Genomic DNA, 16,581 nt, shown 5'->3' on the forward strand with positions numbered 1-16,581 from the left:
CAGATCAGTGACAGGGAGAGGAGACGGAGAGCAGGAGACACGAGGTAAAGGATGGTGATGAAGAAGCAAAGGAAAGGAGTTAAAAAAGAGGAGGGAAGGAGGAGAGGAGAGGAGGGAGAGGGTCCTCCTCTATCAGCAGATAAGAGGCAGAAATGGATGAATCCTATTGGCCGGCGAGCCTCTTCCAGCCTCTTATCTCCTCGCCTTCGTGAACTCGGGACACATTTCATAGAAATTTGCGAAATCAGGAAAGCTGGGTATCGTGTCATCTATCACCGGGCGACACCGGCCCATACATCCTCCCGGCTTCACAATAAAAGCCACAATTGACACTTTTCTTAACAATTATATGCTGCAGCAGCTACAGAGCTTCACAGCTTTGGGCTCCTGTTTGTGGTTTTCAAGGTCAAACTAACTTAGGCTGAATACAAGACTTTAAAAACTAACAAAGTTGTCATAAATCAACCGGCAGCTTTCTGTAATTAGGGAAAAGTTTCATTCTGGTTGTGTCTGAGGCATCAAATTAAATTAAATATGAAAAGAAGGTGAAGCTGAGAGGACAAAAAGGATAAAAAAGGATAAAAAAGGACAAGAGAAAAGTTCCCAAACTGAAGCAAAGACAGAGCAGAGACAGAAAAACATGCAACAAAAACAATAAAATGAGTAATGGATGAAAGAAAAGACAACGGGGACAGGAGGAACAGGAACAGGAGGCCTGAGGAAAGATAAGAATTCATTTTTGTGTTATATTGTCGATAATAGGGTGCAACAGTCCACAAAATTCCTGGTTTGGTATGTGCGCCTCGGTTTTGAGGTTATGGCACAAAGTACAGCAGAGAAAAAAAATGTAAAAAAGAACATTTTTGTCATTTATGGTAAAGAATGTACATTTAGTTACATATAATAAGTAGGCTTGCATGTCGTTTGTTATTATTACCCTACTTATGAGTGCAACAACACACAACATAACAAACCAGCTAATATTAGACTTAAATTAGAAGCAAAAAAATAAAAGACATAAAATGGCCAAAAAAGGCACAAAATTACCACAAAAGACAAAAAAAATACAAAAAATTTAAAAAGACACAAAATTACCCAAAAAAGACACAAAATGACAAAAAAAACAAACACACAAAATTAATTCAGTATGTGTGTGAGAACACAACTTTTCAGTTGTGTGTGTGTGTGAGACAGCAAAACATTTCAGTATTTTTGTGAAAGCATTTCACTTGAGAGTGTAAGAGGTTTTTACTAGTGTGTGAATGTGTTTTGTTTTATATGTGTGTGTGAATGGTAATTCTGAATTATATCCCTGACGGCCCCTCATATGGAAACCTCGTCTTCTCAGTCGTCCAAAGCTCCTGAGCCAGCACAAAACATTCTCAGTACAGCAGAGAAAACAAATGCAAAAAAGAACATTTTTGTCATTTTCATTACATTACTTATGATCAAAAACTAGTCGACAAATTTGCTAACAGCCGAACATAAAGCAAATGCAACAAAACACAACATAACAAGCCAGCTAATACTTGCTATTATTAGACTTATATTAGAGACAAAAAAGTCATAAAATGACCAAAGACAAAAAATGACCAAAAAAGACACAAATAAGAAAAAAAGACGTAAAATGACCAAAAAAGACATAAAATGACCAAAAATATTTGAAATGACTAGAAAAAGACACAAAATGAAAAAAAGATGTAAAATTACCAATGAAAGACGTAAAATGACCCCCCAAAATATGTTAATTGACCAAAATATAATAACCTAATATTAGCCTACTTACTAGTCCAAGCTCTCTAAAAGCCAGTCCATGATTTACTCGTCTCCAGCAGCCTCTTGCTCAGTCACTCTCTCCATTCTCGCTTCTTTTTTTTTTTTACTCCATTTACCCTCCAACACTTCTAAATTGTCTGTAGAAGTTGCCTCAGCTCCCCAGGCCTGGAAAGCTCCTCTTCTCAGTGGTCCAAAGCTCCTGAGCCAGCGGTGTAAACACCAACACTTCCCCGGTGCTCTGAGCCGTCGTAGCTGCAGAGCTAACTGAGCTGCTTCTCCTGCAGTTGAATTCAATTACAAGAAATAGAGGAACATTCAAAGAGTTTGCAAATACAGACATATCTGTTCCACCAGAGAGAATCTTGAACAAATTAAGATTGTATATTCTCTTACACTTTCCATGTAAAGTTCAGGGTCAGAGTGTAGGTTCTGCAGGTTTCCCATGAAGCCATCCTTAATTTCTCCCACAGTGGGGCTGTCTAGTTCAATGGCTTTTAGGATGATGCTGAAACAGGTCAAATTACTGAAATTTAAGGAGTTTCAAAGCTCAATGTTTTAGGGAGCTCAAGCACCTCCTGCTCATGCATTATATATTTGATTGTTCTTGACTTTTGCTCATTAAACGTGTCATAATTTCAGTTGGAGTCATGAAAGATGGTAAACCTTTATGATTCTTGCCAGGAGTCTTGTCTGTAGCCGTTTCTGTGCAGCTAAATAAACCATGTACACAGAGCATCCTACTTGCGCTGACATAGTTTTGAGTCAGTTTTTGCTTTGGTACACTTCAAATCTGCAGTGAGAAGCTGCTGAAACACTGGAGAGAAGCTGTCGTCCAGTCTGCTTTGCTAATCTGCTAATCGAAGTGGGGTTTTTTTGTGTCTACCTATTTTTCACATCAGGAGTAAATTAACTTTGTAAGCATTACTCAAACTGGGTAAAAATGTGAAGCTAATGTCAGTGAACTTTTGTAAAATAACTTTTATAATGCTAAGTGTTTCTGTAAGCTGTGTAAACATTTAATGTCAGCACAGAAAAGAAAATGCACCATGCTTTACACTCAAGTTTTCCAACATGCCCACTTCAGAGATCGGACATTTAGACGGTTTCAGAGCAGTTTGGTGGAGCTCGTACTGCTCTATCTTCATTACATCCCGTATGTTTCATTAAACATTAGGTTACGTAAAATAAGTAGGCTTGCATGTCATTTGTTATTACATTACTTGCAATCTAAACTGGTCGACAAATTTGCTAAAAGCTGAAGATAAAGCAAGTGCAACTAAACACAACATAATAAGCTAATATTAGCCTACTTACTAGTCCGAGATCTCTAAAAGCCAGTCCATGATTTACTCTTCTCCAGCAGCCTTTTTGTGTTATATTGAAGATAAAAGGGGTGCAACAGTCCATAAAATGCATGGTTTGGTACGTCTTTCTTTTCTGGGGTTATAGCAAAAAACATTCTCTGTACAGCAGAGAAAACAAATGCAAAAAAGAATTTTTTGTCATTTATGGTAAAAGAATGTATGTTAAGTTATGTATAATAAGTAGGCTTGCATGTCATTTGTTAAAATTACATTACTTATGATCATAAAGTACTTAAAGACACAAAATGAAAAAAACATGATGTAAAATTACCAATAAAAGACACATAATGACTAAAAAATGACACAAAATTACCAAAAAAGGACACAAAATAAAAAAAAATAAAAATTACCAATAAAAGACAAAAAAAGTTACTTATAACTAAAAATAATAAATAGGCTTGCATGTCGTTAGTTATCATTACATTACAAAAACTAGTCGACAAATTTGCTAACAGCCAAACAAAGCAAATGCAACAACACATAACACAACAAGCCAGCTAATATAAGCGTATATTAGACTGATCCATCTTCATCATATCATGTATGTTTCATTGGCTGTTTCAGTGTTTACAGGGAAACTATTTCCTCCAAATGTGGATCAATCCTCTACTGAAAATAGTCCCCAACAAATGCACTGTTTCCTCCTTTTGTTTGTTTGATAAAAAACTCAAGTGAGCAGCTTTTAAACATGAAATTATAGATGTGTTTATGTTGTTCTCTTACAGAATATTTCTTGCATTTCTTTCGACATTTAAATTCATCTTGTGAATGCATTCAGCTGCTTTTTTCCTCTGTGTACTTTCTTGTTTTTTTCTCTTAATTTCAGCATTAATTCACTGGATGTTTGTTTGTAATTTCAGTGCACAAAGTGACATAGCGCCCTGCAAGTTCACACACATTTCTCACGTATAAACTTGATCGTGACAATTTGTGTGTAACCGGTAAAGTTTGAATTAAGTCCTGTACGACAGCTCAGATGTCCTAGTGTGTGTGTGTGTGTGTGTGTGTGGCAGGCCTGTGCATGACAAACTGGTCCAATTTCAGGCGTGTCTTGGCGGCGGGCTGATATTTGTCTCGCTGGTTGTTGTTGTTGTTGTTGCAGCGGCTCTTCCTCTTCCTCCTCCTCTTTTTCTTTTTAGTTTCCCCTCAGATTTGAATCGGTCGGGGCCCGCCGTGGTCTACCCCCCCACCCCCTCCCCCTCCTCTCCTCTCTGACAGCGCAGAAATAATTACAGTACAACCTTCCCCCCTCGCTCGCCGTTATATTAGCCTCCTTATCGGGCTGCTGAGGGGGGTAGTTGATCAACTAAGGTCACTGTATCCTGACCACAGCACAACAGCTACACCGCCATTTGGAGATATGATAAATAAAAGCCGGGGGTTACGCTGCAACAACATTGTTATCTGCTGCTGAGTGCTTTTTGTTCCTGCACCTCGTCTGTGCTCTCCGGAGAGAAGAGGAGAAAGTTAAAAGTCGCCGAACGGAGAGAGAATATGGAAACCGGAGAGAGCTGAAATAATAAATACCTCTGCAGGATTTTACAGCTTTAGGCAGCACGGTGTTTTATTTGCAGCGATAAAGCGTGGGGGGTTGTAAATGCAGCTACATTATTCTAAAAAAAAAAAAAAACATGGTCGGATGACATCGGAGCAGATAATAGATGCAGCTACATTATCCTGAAGTGGCGGGAAAGTGAGGGGTTAGCAGGGCGATGTGCCTACATTATTCTAAAGGCAGATTGATAGCGAGGCGGGGTCGAGACGGAGAGGGTGAAAATAAATACGTCTCCATTATTCCAGAGTCATGAGAGAGAGAGAAACACATGCAGATGCATTTATTCTGGAGTCAAAGTGAAAGTGTTGGGAGGTGGAGGTGGAGGTGAAGCCAGGGGGACGCTCCATTACTCTCCGCTTTAAGTGATAGTGGAGGTTAAGGATGCAGGTTTAGCGGCTTTATTCTCCACCTGAAGGAGACAGCAGCAGCAGGCTGAGCTGCAGATTAACACAGGATTAAAGATTAAACTGCAGCTGAATAAAAATATAGCAGAGCAGAGTGTTTGATTTATTCTGAACTCACAGGAAAATAATAATATATTTATAAATAATTAATTTATAACTTTTGAATGTAAAATATTAGATAATTCTGGCTGATATCTGTATGATAAAAACACTAATTAAATAATAAACATTTCTGGAAATAGTATCTAATGAGATAAATGTCATTTAAACCGCATTAAAACATTTTAATCACATAAATGAAGAGGGGAAAGGATAATATAATAATTTAAAAACTGAGCAGAAGAATAAACATTCAAGTGTATTAAAAATTCTTATTATAATAAAAAACATTGTAAAAGACAAAAAGAAAAAAGATTAGTCTAAAAGTGATCACCAAGTGCATTAAAGATATTAATAATAACAGGAAAAAATAAATAAATAATCTTCGGACTTAAGTTGCTGTGAGTTGCTTTGCAAGTTATTATTTATTTTTAATATTTTAAATATTTCTATTGTATATTGTTGTGCAGCCGTGTGCTGACGAATGACAATAAATTACCTGATAAAAAATAAGTGAAAAAATGACCTAAAGTTGTAATCATTGTTAATAATTTATTCTATTTTATCTGTAAAATCTGTAAATCTATAATCAGTCAAATCTGTTAAAAATATATAACATAATTCTTGCTGATATTTGCATGATAAAAATAATAATTAAATACATTTTTCAAATAGTATCTAATGGGATAAATGCACCTTTAAATGTCATTAAAGAATAAACATTAAAATGTCAGTGTATTAATAATAAAATATATATGAGCAGTGTTTGTTTTATTCTAAACTCACAGAAAAATAGAAATTAATTTATAAATTAATTCATTTTGGGACTTTAGTTAATTTTTAATATCTCTATTATTTCTATCTTCTCTTGCATATTGTTGTGCAACCTTGTGCTGCAGAATGACGATACATTAGCCGATAAAAAAATAGGCAAAAAAAAAAAAGATATATACATTATAAAATACCAGATTAGCCTTAAAAATGATCACAAAGTGCATTAATATGGAATATATATGGAAAAAAATAAATAATAATTAATCAATTATAAATAATTATTTTTGGGACTTCAATTGCTGCTTGTTGCTTTGCAAGTTATTATTCATTTTTAATATATATTAAATATTTCTGTTTGTCTTGCATGTTTCTGTGCAGCCTTGTGCTGAAGAATGAAAATAAATTACCTGATAAAAAATAGGTGAAAAAAATCTGAAAATGTTTATTATTTTAATGGTTTTCTACATAAAATTGTCATTAATATTAATCATTTAAAAATGCTAAATCTTGCAGAATCCTTGCTGACATTTATATGACAGTCATATTTATTATAATAATCAGAATTTAATCTAATGAGATAAATACTCATTTTTTAAATTCCAAATTACAACCGAAGAAAGCCACAATGTGTTGTTTGCTGTGTAAATATGGTTTTCTCTTTATTAATTTGAAATGGAGGCAAATAGAAAGTTATTTAGAGGAATAAAAAGGTCACCAGCGTGTAGAAAGTTTTCATCGTCACTTCAAAATGTTTTATCCATCCAAAGCAAACTTTAGAGGAAACATCATCAAATATTGTCATAATGTTTTGTCATATTTAGTCCATTTACGGCACTTTAAGGTCTTTATTTAGAGCTTTAGAAAACATTTTAAGGCTATGTATCAGCAGTATGTTCTGGGATCAGTATGGGACCATTTAAAATTATATTTATTACTTTTACATTTGTAAATAAAAATTCTCACTGATGTAAAGCCGATTAATATCTGAAACACACACACACACACACACACACACACACACACACACACACACACACACACACACACACACACACACAGTCTCTTGATAAAGTCAGATGTGAATTTGTTCGTCTTCTGCAGAAAGCTGCAGCTGAAGATGACAGCTAGTCGATGGAGTGACAGCCACGATGCAAAGTAACGCACAGCTCTGCCTATATGCTCAGCGTGTGTGTGTGTGTGTGTGTGTGTGTGTGCAGAGCTGATGTGAAGCCTCCTGACAGTCTGTGTGAATCTTTTCCAGTCTGTGATTATCACTGTGAGCTTCTGACAGTCAGGCTCTTTGGATTTAAAAAAATAAAATAAATTTACAAAAAAAGAAAAAAAAAGAGCTGGACGACACACACACACACACACACACACACACACACGGTGAAATCGTGCAGATTACGGAGGTCAATCAGGTCCTTGAACGCCTCTGAACTACATAAGTGAGAATGAACAAATTATCCAGATAAATACACAGAAGATTTTGCATTTTAATCTGAAATATATATTAGAAATATATGTTGTGCACAGAAAAAAAATGTGCACAGATTATTTTTAGCATCTTGTGAGCTCATGATAACAACTTGGGTTTTAAAAAAAATATATTTTTTTATTCATAAAAAATCATTTTTTGGGACTGTTGCTATTAAATAAATATTAAATATTTCTATTTCTCTTGCATTTTGTTGTGCAGCCTTGTGTTGCAGAATCCCAATTAATTAACTATGAACCTATTTTATCTATTAAAAATAAGTTTAAAAAAAGTCTGATGTCATTCATTTTCATTCTAAGCCTCAAATAGGTAACAAAGTATTTTTAAAATGGTTGTCTACTTCAAATGTTCATCAGTATTAATAATTTTTAATGTTAGATTTTATATAATTCTTTCCCGATATTGCATGGTGAAAATAATAATACGATATATCTTCTTGAATAGCATCTGAAGAGAGAAAATCACCTCACCAAATTAAGTGAACGTTTCCTAATTTAAGACACGTAAAGAGAGGAAAGGAGATCTATAATAATGGGGAAAAAAATAGCAAAAGAATACAAATTAAAATGTCAGTGTGTTATAATAACATAATTATTCATAATTAATATAACAATAATACAAACATTAATTTTATGAAAATATTATATTAAAAGAAAGGATTAAAAAGTCTCAAATAAATACAAATTATTTTAAATGGTGGTCTACTTTAAATGTTCAACAATATTGATAATTTTTCAATTTAAAATATTATTCAATTAATCATTCTTGCTGATATTTGTATAATAAAACCAATAATAAAATAAACAGTTTTTTGAAATGGTATCTAATAAGATAAATGCACCTTTAAATGTAATTTAAACTCAAATAAAAACATTAAATCACATAACTAAAGAGAGAAAAGGATTTCTATAATAATATAAAAATGAGCAAAAGAATAAACATTGAAATGTCAGTGTATTTATAACAATAATAATTATTACTATAAAATAAACATTAAAAAAAGACAAGGATTAAAAAAGAAGGGTCTTAAAAGTGATCACCAAGTGCATTAATAATAATAATAATAATAATTAAAACCCAGTGCACCACACGTGAGATACATTCCTTTATTGTAATTAAATTTGTCAAACGTCTCTCTGCTGCAGGAATGTCAAACAAAAACAAATCTGTTCAGATAAAGAATTTCATCATCTGCGAAAAAAATAATAATAAAAAATAAAATCAACCATTGCACATCATCAGGCGGAATAAAACATGGAATAAAAAACAAAAAGGGAGCAATCAGTAAAAGGTTAAATGATTTCGGAGAGAAAATAAAATATTTCCAGTTTTTATTTCAACATTTATATAAGAGGAGATTTCATTATGTGCTTTAAATTCAACTCAATAAAATCAAGATGTGTAGAACGAGCAGCCCTCACCTGATCCCAGTCACCTGACATCACTTCCTGTCACCTGAACAGGAAGTCATGCTAACAATGCTAATGATGCTAACGAGCTCATCCTTCATTTCCTGTTCAATTAAATGAAAACATCAAAGTTTCCTCTTTGAGGGAAACGAGCCGAAAGAAGAGACACGCAGAGGTTCAGTTCACACTGAAGAGGAGGAGGAGGAGGGAGAGAGAGAGAGAGAGAAGGAGGAGATGGGAGAAGAGGAGGAGGAAGAGGAGGAGGAGGAGGAGGAGGAGGAGGAGGAGGATAATCTGTCTGACATCCTTACTTTTTGGAAGGTAAAAAAAAAAGTTTTGCCAGGATCATTTTTACTTCTTATTTAATCTGGGAAAACATTTTGAAGAATGAAGCTTGTAGAATAAAGCGATTTTGATGAAATATCACTAAGATTTGATCATTTTTCCTGATGGAAGTGTTTCTCACACACGATCCATTCAAAGAAAGTCAGAAATTTGAAAATCTGAAGATATTTTCTGCTTTTACAGTTTTTCGTTGTGATAAATGGTGAAATGTTGGCAATTAAAAAAAAAAAAAAAGTAAAAATGCCTTTTAATCCACCAACAAACTGAAGGGTTGAGAGGGATAAAGTACGACAAAATAAAAATTGTAAAAAAAAACGTAACAGGTGAGAAAAGTAGTTTTAGCATGTGATTTTTTAATTAATATTTTTTTTGTTTCGTTACTTTTTTGTTTATCTGTTTCGATTGAAGATAAACTAGATACTTTTGGCTATGTGTTTTTTAGTGTGTTTTTAGTGTTTATTGTTGTAATACTGATTTTGGCCACAAGAGGGCGAAGTACACTTATGTTACAACAGTAAACACTTTAACTTTCTGACTGATTTAATTTGGTGTAAAACCTTCTAAACAAATCAGGATGCAGATGAATTAAAGTGAAAACAGGCTCAGTGTGTCTGAGGAAACTCTCCGTTCTGTGGCGGATTAAAAACAAAATGTAGTCGTATTAATTCTGGCTATTAATCCGGCAGAAAACGGAGCTAAAAAAAACAACAAAAATAAGCTTTTAATGAGTCAGTAGCAGTGAGGTGAACTGAAGCAGCAGGTGAGATTCTTCCTTCTTTTTCTCCCAAAGAGGTTCAGAAACAAGAAAACGTTGCCTTCACTTACGATCATACAGCAACTAACACAAGGGCTCTTATTTTGAAATGCGAGCAAGGGAGGAAGTGAACAGGTGACAGGAAGTACAAGACACAAAATAATAACAAAAGATGCAGTCAGTCAGTCAGTCAGTCAGTCGTCCTTCATCGCTGACTCTGGATCAGTTTCACAGAGTTTTAGCGGTTTAATGGCTCCAAGACATCATTTTCCCTCATCAGTTTTTATCGTTCCTAACTTTCCTTTCTGTGTTTTTAATGGCAGGAATGTGCTCCCATACACCCAAAGAACCAAAATAAACTTTTTTTTTTTTTTTTTTACCTTAGAATGTGGAAATCTGTGTCTGCTGAGGAACATCAAGCCTTAAAAATAAACTCAAAAATCAAATCAAGTCACAGTTTCCTCCACTCAGCCGTCCCCTTCGTGTTCGGTGAGAAAAATAAGCAAACAAAGTGCTCTGAAGTGTAAAAACTGACACCGTGTTTGGAGAAAAGCCATCACCAAGGTCAGAACTCATGCTGCGTTCAGGTCGCTTCGGGATTATGAGCTTTAAAAGATCATGTTTTGTGGATTTTGCTTAATTCTGTAGGTTAATATTATTGTGAAAGGATTAATCAGGAGAACGCTGATTATTCTGACTGGACTTGAATGCAACACTGAGCTCAGCAGACAGAAAAAAAAGAAATTAAAAGATGAAAAGCTGGAAATAAAAAGAGAGTTTTGTTGTTTTTTGTTTTGCAGAAGAGTCACTTGGCTGTAGTCAGAAACAGGAGGAGGACCGGTGCATTGTGGGTAGTGTAGTTTGACCGGAGCCAGTCAGGACTGTCTGTAGGGTTGGCGTAGGACTCTATGAGATCGCCTTGGCCTCGGGTAAGAAGGCGTCCCAGTATTTAATCAGCTGCAGGAGGAAGAAAAGAAAATATTCACTTTTTATTCAGGTGCAACAAAATTATTCTTTATTTTTTACAGGATCTGGTTTGTTTAAAGTGCTTTTTTTTATTAGTCAAAATGTTGAGTAAAGTTTGTAGAATAAAGGGATTTTAATGTGATATCACTGAGATTTGATATTTCTTCCTGTTGGAACATTTCTCACTCACAATCCACTCAAAGACCGTCAGAAAAAGATATTTTCTGTTTTTACAGTTGCTGCTTGTGATAAATGGTGACATTTTGGTGATTTTTTAAAAGTAAACATGCATTTTAAATCCACCAACATGCTGAAGGGTTCAGAGTGTGAATCAAATTTTAATTTGTGTGCACATGATGTACGACAAAATAACATTTTTAATGTATTCTTTAAATTATTTTAAGATCAAAAAGGTTACTTTTGCATTGAGATTTAAATTTCAAAATTTGAATAACTTTAGTTCATCACGATGCAGAGAAATGTTTTATTGACATAGCTAAAAAATATATAAATATATAAAACTAGAAAATTTCCTCTGGGGAAATTTTGAAAGGGCCACGGGGGCTACTGCCGGTATGTGTACACTATGATGAGATTCTTCAGAGATTTAAAACTATGCCCTTTAACCTCAAAATTGTGTGTGTGAGTGTGTGAAACATGTATCTCGAGGAGTGTGCGTGCTTACGCGTGCATTTGTGTGTGTGTATGTGTGTGTAATTAAAATCACATAAAGTTACCTGTGTGTGTGTGTGTGTGTGTGTGTGTGTGTGTTTGAAGCATGTGTATGCATGTGTGAGGAGTGTGCGCGCTTACGCGCATGTGTGTGTACACACCCATTATAATCTCAGAATTTCACCAAAAATGATCATGGTCATTGAACAGGGATTGATAAAAAACTATATGACCTATCGAAACGTGGATTAATACACCGATACACAAGACTTGTGTCTACTGTTTAAAGTTTAAATGGAGTCTCTAGGTGAAATTATGCCGGAGAAGTAGACGTTTAAAAATCTCCAATTATTGTTCTTTTACGCTAATTTCTTTCGGCCGTCCCATTCATTTCAATGCAAAATTTTGGGCAGTTTTTCGCGACTTACGACGCGAAAAATTCATATTCTGTAGAGAAAAGTAATAGCACACCGATCCCTATCAAACCGCACGTTTTGATATATAATTTGTCCTGCAACTCTTCAGGTTGTAGGACTAGTAGCGGGATGAAATTGCGTCCGTAAGAGGAAGAAGAAAAAATCCACAGTATAACAGTAGTGCTCGGGGCTTTGCGATTGCCCCGAGGCCCTAATCATTTCATGTCAGTGTTTACCTGCTGTTGTGTCTGAACCAGAGACTCCAGGTATTTGATGATGATCGTTTTAAAGTCCTTCACTCGTTCTTTCTGTTGGGAAAAAGGATAAAACACATTTTTATTGAGACTTTCATGATGCTCCTGACATCAACAGATAAAAGTTTCCCGTCGTGCCTTTTCTCACCTCGAAGCGGCTCACTTCTTTGCGAATAGTTTTGGAGATCTGTTCGAACTCGGCCTCTCCCTGCTGGACCTTCCTCTCCAGCTGCAACACACAACACAACTTTATCTCTCTGCGTCCTCCATACAGACCATTAAATATGATTAGTTAATAAAGTCTGAGCTGAAAATCTCTTGATCTTTCAGCAAATCTTCAACCTGCAGCCTTTAAACAATAACTATTAAAATCAATAAACATATTGGACTCAAATCTTTACTGGATCTTAAGCTGATACTGATACAGCAGGTAAGATTTTAATCTTTTTTTTACCAAAAAACAACATAAACAGTCTTGATCAAATATTTTAGACCAAACTAAAGTCCAAAAAAGCTTAGAAAGCCGTGAAAGTTGATCTTTGTCAGATTTAAATGTCCACCTTTAAAGTTTTCTTACAAATTTAAATTCTGAATGAAAGTTTTCAACAAAATAACATTTTAATTAGATTAAACACACATTTTAAACATAATATTTACATATGTAACAGCAATAAATGAAGTGAAACAGTCAGAATATTATTTTATTCAATTATTATTCAAACCAAGCTTTAAAATTGCACATTAAATGCAAACAAATATATTTATTTTTTAATTTTTCCCCATTAAAATATTGTTTTGGGTCTCATCTTGAAAAGCATTTTGTGGCCAATTAACTTCCTGCAGCAACTTTACAAGATTTGTAAAACAATAACTTTGAGATTATATGCTTTTATTTTGGCGAGAACTAGCTTTAAAACTAATAAAATAATTATTCTACCACGTGTTTCATTCTATATTGAGCTGATCTGTAGTTCAGATGTTAAAACGTTCATAAAGTGAAGTTATTGATATGAACTGAAACAACCACAGCTGCTGGTTAATGAGCGTGTAAAGGCTGAAATAATGATTAATTTAACTTATTTTCCTGGTTGTATGAAGCTCTGAAAGCCACAATGAAGCAAACAAACACTTTGTTTCAGACCTCACATGAAACAGTTTGTCTGTTCACATTCAAATTTTGACCCAAATTACATTTTTTTTCACCTGATGTGCAGAACGTTTATTCTAGAAAAAGGACATTTAGAGAAAATGTGATCAACACGGACAAACTGTTTAATGTTTGACAGGAAGCAACAAAACACTAAAACAAACACAAAAAATAATGAATGTGGGCTTTAAAATGTCAAACTAGACAGAAAATAAGAAATAAAATTATAAAATGAGGCAAATAAAAGATGTGAAGCAGGCAGACGGACAGACAGACAGACAGATAGACAGGTGAGCAGACAGACTGGCAGAGAGACAGACAGAGAGACAGACAGACAGAGAGACAGAGAAACAGAGAGAGAGAGACAGACAGACAGAGAGACAGAGAAACAGAGAGACAGAGACAGACAGACAGAGAGAGAGAGAAACAGAGAGAGAGAGACAGACAGACAGAGAGAGAGAGAGAGAGACAGACAGAGAGAGAGAGAGACAGACACAGAGAGAGAGAGAGAGAGAAACAGACAGACAGACAGACAGAGAGAGACAGACAGAGAGAGAGAGAAACAGAGAGAGAGAGAGAGACAGACAGACAGAGACGGAGAGAGACAGACAGAGAGACAGAGAAACAGACAGAGAGAGAGAGAGAGACAGACAGAGAGACAAAGAAACAGACAGAGAGAGACAGACAGACAGACAGACAGACGGAGAGAGACAGACAGAGAGACAGAGAGACAGACGGAGAGAGACAGACAGAGAAACAGACAGAGAGAAACAGACAGAGAGAGACAGACAGACAGAGAGACAGACAGACGGAGAGAGACAGACAGAGAAACAGACAGACAGAGAGACAGACGGAGAGAGACAGACAGAGAGACAGACAGACAGACAGGTGAGCAGACAGACAGACAGACAGACGGGTGAGCAGAGAGACAGGTCCTACCTCGTCAATCTCCTGGTTTCAGGGAGGCATGTGGCGGAAAAATGCAACAAAATTTAAAGAGGCAGAAAAAATGTTTGAGCTTCCAAAAAACCAAAGAGGAAGATCCAGAAATATGAAAACACGGAGCAGGAACACAGCACAGAGGAGAACCTGCCTCACTGTATTATCATATATAATAATATAATAATATAAAATATAGAACATAAATATCAGAGTGTGAGGGAGCCAGCGGAGGGTTAAAGACCTGCAGCAGACAGAAAGTTCTGTGATCAGAGATCTCTGATTTAAATGAATCAAAGATTGTGTTATTTTAATTAGGTTAATTATGTTCTCCTACAGCAGAGAGACATTAAACACTGAGGATTCTCTTTACAAATATGGATCATTTTGTGACATCTTAATCTAATCCAAATCAAATTCTGTAAAAACAAAATTAAAACAATCTAAAAAAAACCCAAACACAATTATCTGGATGTTTTCTCGATTCTGTGTTGTTTTTGTTGATATTAATATAAAGACTTTAATTTGACACAAAAGGAGACAGGTTGGAGGAAAAGGAGGAGGAAAGAGGAGGAGGAGAGGAGAAAGAAGAGGAGGAGGAAGAGGAGCAGGAGGAGGAGAAAGAGGAGGAGAAGGAAGAGGAGCAGAAGGAGGAAAAGGAGGAGGAAAGAGGAGGAGGAGAGGAGAAAGAAGAGGAGGAGGAAGAGGAGCAGGAGGAGGAGAAAGAGGAGGAGAAGGAAGAGGAGCAGAAGGAGGAAAAGGAGGAGGAAAGAGGAGGAGGAGAGGAGAAAGAAGAGGAGGAGGAAGAGGAGCAGGAGGAGGAGGAGAAGGAGCAGGAGGAGGAGAGGAGGAAGAGGAGGAGAAGGAAGAGGAGCAGAAGGAGGAAGAGGAGGAGGAGAGGAACAGGAGGGAGGAAGAGGAGGAGGAGAACAGGAAGAGGAGCAGGAGGAGGAGAGGAGGAAGAGGAGGAGGAGGAAGAAGAAGAGGAGGAGAAGGAAGAGGAGCAGGAGGAGGAAGAGGAGGAGAAGGAGCAGGAGGAGGAGAGGAGGAAGAGGAGGAGGAGCAGTAGGAGGAAGTGGAGGAGGCGGAGGAAGAAGAGGAGGAGGAGGAAGGGGGGAAGAAGTGGAGGAGAAGGAAGAGGAGCAGGAGGAGGAAGAGGAGGAGGATGAAGGGGGGAAGAAGTGGAGGAGGAGAGGAACAGGAGGGAGGAAAGAGGAGAGGAACAGGAGGAGGAGGAAAGAGGAAGAGGATGAGGAGCAGGAGGAGGAGGGGCGAGGAGTGAGAGGGGGAGGAGAGAAGGAGAGAGGAGGAGCAGGAGGAAGGAGAGGGGGAAAAGGAGAGAGGAGGAGCAGGCGCAGGGGGAGAGAGGAGGAGCAGAAGGAGGAGGAGGAGGAGAGAGCAGGAGCAGCAGGAGGAGCAGAAGGAGAGAGCAGGAGCAGCAGGAGGAGAACTAACACAGGAAGCCTTCAGCATCAGTTGATTGTAGAATAAGTTGTGTATTGAGGAGTGTGTAGTTCCTGTCTGCAGCCCACAGGGGGCACTGTGACTCAGTGATCACACACACACTGAACACACTGAAGACTCAAAATCTAAAATGATTTAGTGCAGAATCACAGTCCTGTTTGTCTTCATTTTAAATTAAACTTGACACACACCACTCCTGCCTCCAGCTGTGTTCAACATGATGATTTGTTGGATTTGATATCAAACTGTGAGTCTGTTTCTGTCTGTGATATTCTTGTGATAAAACAGAGGAGAGACTCTGCAGACTTTACGGGAAGATTAGACTATTTTATTATTATTTAGGCTCTTAAGACAGAATAAAAAACATTTTAGTCATTTTACTCACTCGTACCTGACTGCATTTAGACAAAAAAGTAATGAACTAACAGTTATTTAGAGCTGTAGTAACGCTGACAGGCTGAGTTATAATGACTTCTTCATTATAAGGATCAAATATGTTTCACTGCTCCACAGAAATTACTTAAGATGTTTCACTGTGGAAAGAAAAAACACATTATTTTAATATTGATTTATGTTAATTATTTGTATATTATTTTCCTCTAAGATTTCTGGGTATATTAACTACATATTTTGCTTCTATTTTAATGTGAAGGTTTTTCGTTTAATAATTATTTATTTATTTTTTGCATTTGACATTTAACTAAATAATTAATTATTTCATTTATTCCATTTTAAAGCCAAGAAT

General features: G+C 36.2%; 1 protein-coding gene across 1 annotated transcript in view; it reads right to left on the bottom strand.

Annotated features, from left to right (window-relative positions):
• Window positions 1-8,932: 8,932 nt before the first annotated feature.
• The window catches only part of snx2 (sorting nexin 2), a 35,618-nt gene continuing 27,969 nt past the window's right edge, over window positions 8,933-16,581 (bottom strand). Inside the window, exons 13-15 of the mRNA XM_059338041.1 lie at window positions 12,435-12,515; window positions 12,269-12,340; window positions 8,933-10,935 (exon numbers count right to left, since the gene is read on the bottom strand). Coding sequence (XP_059194024.1) covers window positions 10,885-10,935; window positions 12,269-12,340; window positions 12,435-12,515 — 204 coding nt within the window. The 3' untranslated portion in view covers window positions 8,933-10,884. The remainder of the gene's footprint in view (window positions 10,936-12,268; window positions 12,341-12,434; window positions 12,516-16,581) is intronic.

This window comes from Centropristis striata, chromosome 7, assembly GCF_030273125.1.
Source record: "Centropristis striata isolate RG_2023a ecotype Rhode Island chromosome 7, C.striata_1.0, whole genome shotgun sequence".
Taxonomy (NCBI): Eukaryota; Metazoa; Chordata; class Actinopteri; order Perciformes; family Serranidae; genus Centropristis; species Centropristis striata.